Here is a 3,334-nt window from a genome sequence, read left to right on the forward strand (position 1 = left end):
TGACTGATTTCACTCAACTTAACTCTGACGTGAAAGGTAACTTCCTCACACCGATTCTCGGATTAAAAGAAAAGGTTGGGTACATTCTTATCCTGAGTACATAAGCAGCCCAGATATTAAAATATGTATAGTGCAAGCTTTATATAACTTTATCAAAAAGTTAAAATATTTAAATGTACATGGTGTAATTAAATATTATCTTCTATGCAGATAATTAAAAGTATATATGTTATATCTTCTGACTGAAAAAACTACTAAAAATAGGGAATGGATCTACACCGAAATATATATACGGGAACGGGAGGACGAATTTACACGCGCGTAAAAATAATAAATTTTACATTTAATTTTGACCATTAATTATAATTATATTTAAAAACTCAAGTAATTAATAAATTATAGAGGTAAGTAATATCAACTACTTAAAAATGAATGTTACACTGAATAACTTGATTCTTCCTCTATATATTCTTGTCCTCGTTGATTCAATATTCTATAAATAAGAACCAGCAACCCAGCAAACAATATAAACACTTAAGAGTTGAGTTCAGCCTTAAAGCCATGGAAATTGAACCGTCCTTCTTGGTTATTACCTTCTTTCTGTTCTTGCTGTTGCATTGGCTTGCAAAATATTACAAGCCAAAATCCAGTCTCGTTCACAAACTGCCACCGGGCCCGAGGAAGTTACCTCTCATTGGGAACCTGCACCAACTAGCAGGGTCACTTCCACATCGTGCTTTCCGAGAACTTGCCCACAAATATGGACCTCTCATGCAACTCCAACTTGGTGAAATTCCTGTACTTGTTGTATCCTCTCCAAGGTTGGCCAAGGAGATTATGAAAACCCATGATGTTGCTTTTTCGCAGAGGCCCCAACTTCTTCCTGCTAAAATTTTGGCATATGAATCAACAGATATTGCTTTTGCTCCATATGGTGATTATTGGAGACAAATGAGGAAAATATGTGTGTTAGAGCTTCTAAGTTCCAAGAAGGTTAAGTCTTTCTCTTTTGTTAGAGAACATGAAACAGCAAAATTCATAGAATCAATTGAGACATCCGCAGGTTCACCAATTAACCTTACTAGTAGGATTTTCTCCTTGGTAAGTTCTTCTGTTTGCAGGGCAGCATTTGGTAACAAAACCAAGGACCAGGATGAATTTATATCTTTGATGAAAGATGTATTGGTACACGCTGGAGGATTTGACCTGGCTGATTTGTTTCCTTCTATGAAACCTATACATTTCATAACTGGGATAAGGCCCAAGTTGGAGAAGTTGCACAAGCGGCTTGACAAAATCTTACAAAACATTGTCACAGAGCACCAAGAAAAGCACATGAGAGTCCTAGAAGGCAAGGTTGAAGCAGATGAGGAAGATCTTGTTGATGTTCTTTTGAGAATCCAACAAAGTGACAGCCTCGGAATCAAAATGACGACCCGAAACATCAAAGCAGTGATTATGGTAAGTATATGCCGCAAAACTCATACTTTTTAAAAATCTAATTCAATACGCTACATGTATAAATCCTTTTTCGGGTCCTCATTATTAATTATAGTAGTTATCTTTTATTTAACTGTGATAATTAATTATTAATAATGTGTCAATACTTTATTAGACTAATGCAACCAAATTGAGTATATCTGGTTAATGCGAGAATTTTTCATTTTTAACACCTTGTAATGCTTACTAATAAGTAATAACAAACAGCTAAATATTATTACATATATTGAGAACTTTTATTTTGATAACTTTATTTATACAATGACGAAATGAAAACTTGAACAAATGACACCTTATAAAAAATATAGCATTAAGCCAGTTTTATTGGCTTTTTGATTACAATATTTAAACCATTCATAATTTACCCAAAAAAAAAAAACCATTCATAGAGCTACTTCTTTTTAAAGTTTGCGAATATCAAATAGCGTGAGCTACCAGCCTACCATTGATCATTAAAACAATTCTAGTTAAAAAAATTATTTTTAACGATTAAACAAAGTTTGAAACTGGTACTACAGGAGCTGATTCTAAATAGAATTGAGGATACAATAACCCTATATAACCTAATTATTCATTAAAAACATGGTCCCTATATTTTAGATTTTGTAGGGAGTTTTCACTTGCTGAATGGACTCACTATGTTACTCACTGCTTCTTTCTTTCTTTGAGAAACAATTCATTATATTTTTATTGGATAATCCATCAGTATTGCTACACGAAAAAAAAAAATTCCTGCGGAGACAACTTTTTGTAAGGCCCATGCATTATATTTTCTCTCTCCTTATATTTTTTTTTCTCTCTCAAAATGTTGTCTGTGCAGGAAAAATTTATTTTTCCTTTAATAGCACCAATGCATTCCCCATTTTTATTGTACCAAAAACTAAATTAAAATATTTGAATTCTTTGTCCAGGATGTATTTATTGCTGGAACTGATACTTCAGCGGCGACCCTAGATTGGGCTATGTTAGAAATGATAAGAAACCCAAGAGTAAGGGAGAAGGCACAATCTGAGTTAAGACAAGCGTTTAAGGGAAAGGAAATAATTCATGAAACTGATCTAGAGGAACTTAGTTACTTAAAATTGGTGGTTAAAGAGACATTGAGGCTACACGCACCTACTCCTTTGTTGCTTCCTAGAGAATGCTCTGAAGTAACCATCATCGATGGTTATGACATACCTATCAAGACTAAAGTGATGGTAAACGTATGGGCTATTGGAAGAGATCCCCAATATTGGTCTGATGCTGAGAGTTTTACTCCAGAGAGGTTTGATGGCAGTTCCATTGATTTCAAAGGGAATAACTTTGAGTTCATTCCATTTGGGGCAGGGAGGAGAATGTGTCCAGGCATGTCATTTGGTTTAGCCACCCTTGTGCTTCCTCTGGCTCTATTGCTTTATCACTTCAACTGGGAACTCCCAAATGGGGTGAAGTCTGAGGATTTGGATATGACAGAAAGCTTCGGCGTGGCAATTGAAAGGAAAAGTCAGTTGTGTTTGATTCCCACTGTTTATGATCCATCACTGCATGCCTGAGCCTGACAGTTTCCATTGATATCAAGCTCACTGTGGGGAATCATGTTTCATGTAATTAGAAGAATAAAGTCTGTGTTTCATGATCGTATCTAGCAATGTGCCGTCTAAGAAATAGAAATAAAGGCCAGGTTGTGTGACTGGCTGTTAGAGCTTTATTTGTACTCTATAATATACTCTGTCTAGTCTCTGTGCATATAATATTAGGCCATGAACTTTCCTATTTTCCCAAGCCGTCCTACATGTGATGGCTTCGGGCCAGTGACATGATCAGGTTGTTACAACTTAATTTATGTTTGCAT

At 35.2% G+C, this 3,334-nt stretch overlaps 1 protein-coding gene across 1 annotated transcript; it reads left to right on the top strand.

The window, feature by feature from the left end:
* The first annotated feature begins 561 nt into the window (after window positions 1–561).
* LOC133316706 (cytochrome P450 71D8-like) lies at window positions 562–3,035 on the top strand. The gene is made up of 2 exons (XM_061518488.1): window positions 562–1,461; window positions 2,412–3,035. The coding sequence occupies exons 1-2, from the start codon at window positions 562–564 to the stop codon at window positions 3,033–3,035; spliced, it is 1,524 nt and encodes a 507-aa protein (XP_061374472.1).
* Window positions 3,036–3,334: the final 299 nt, after the last annotated feature.

Source organism: Gastrolobium bilobum, unplaced genomic scaffold, assembly GCF_033153095.1.
Source record: "Gastrolobium bilobum isolate Gb01-03AN ecotype WA unplaced genomic scaffold, APGP_CSIRO_Gbil_v1 utg7803, whole genome shotgun sequence".
NCBI classification, from domain to species: Eukaryota; Viridiplantae; Streptophyta; class Magnoliopsida; order Fabales; family Fabaceae; genus Gastrolobium; species Gastrolobium bilobum.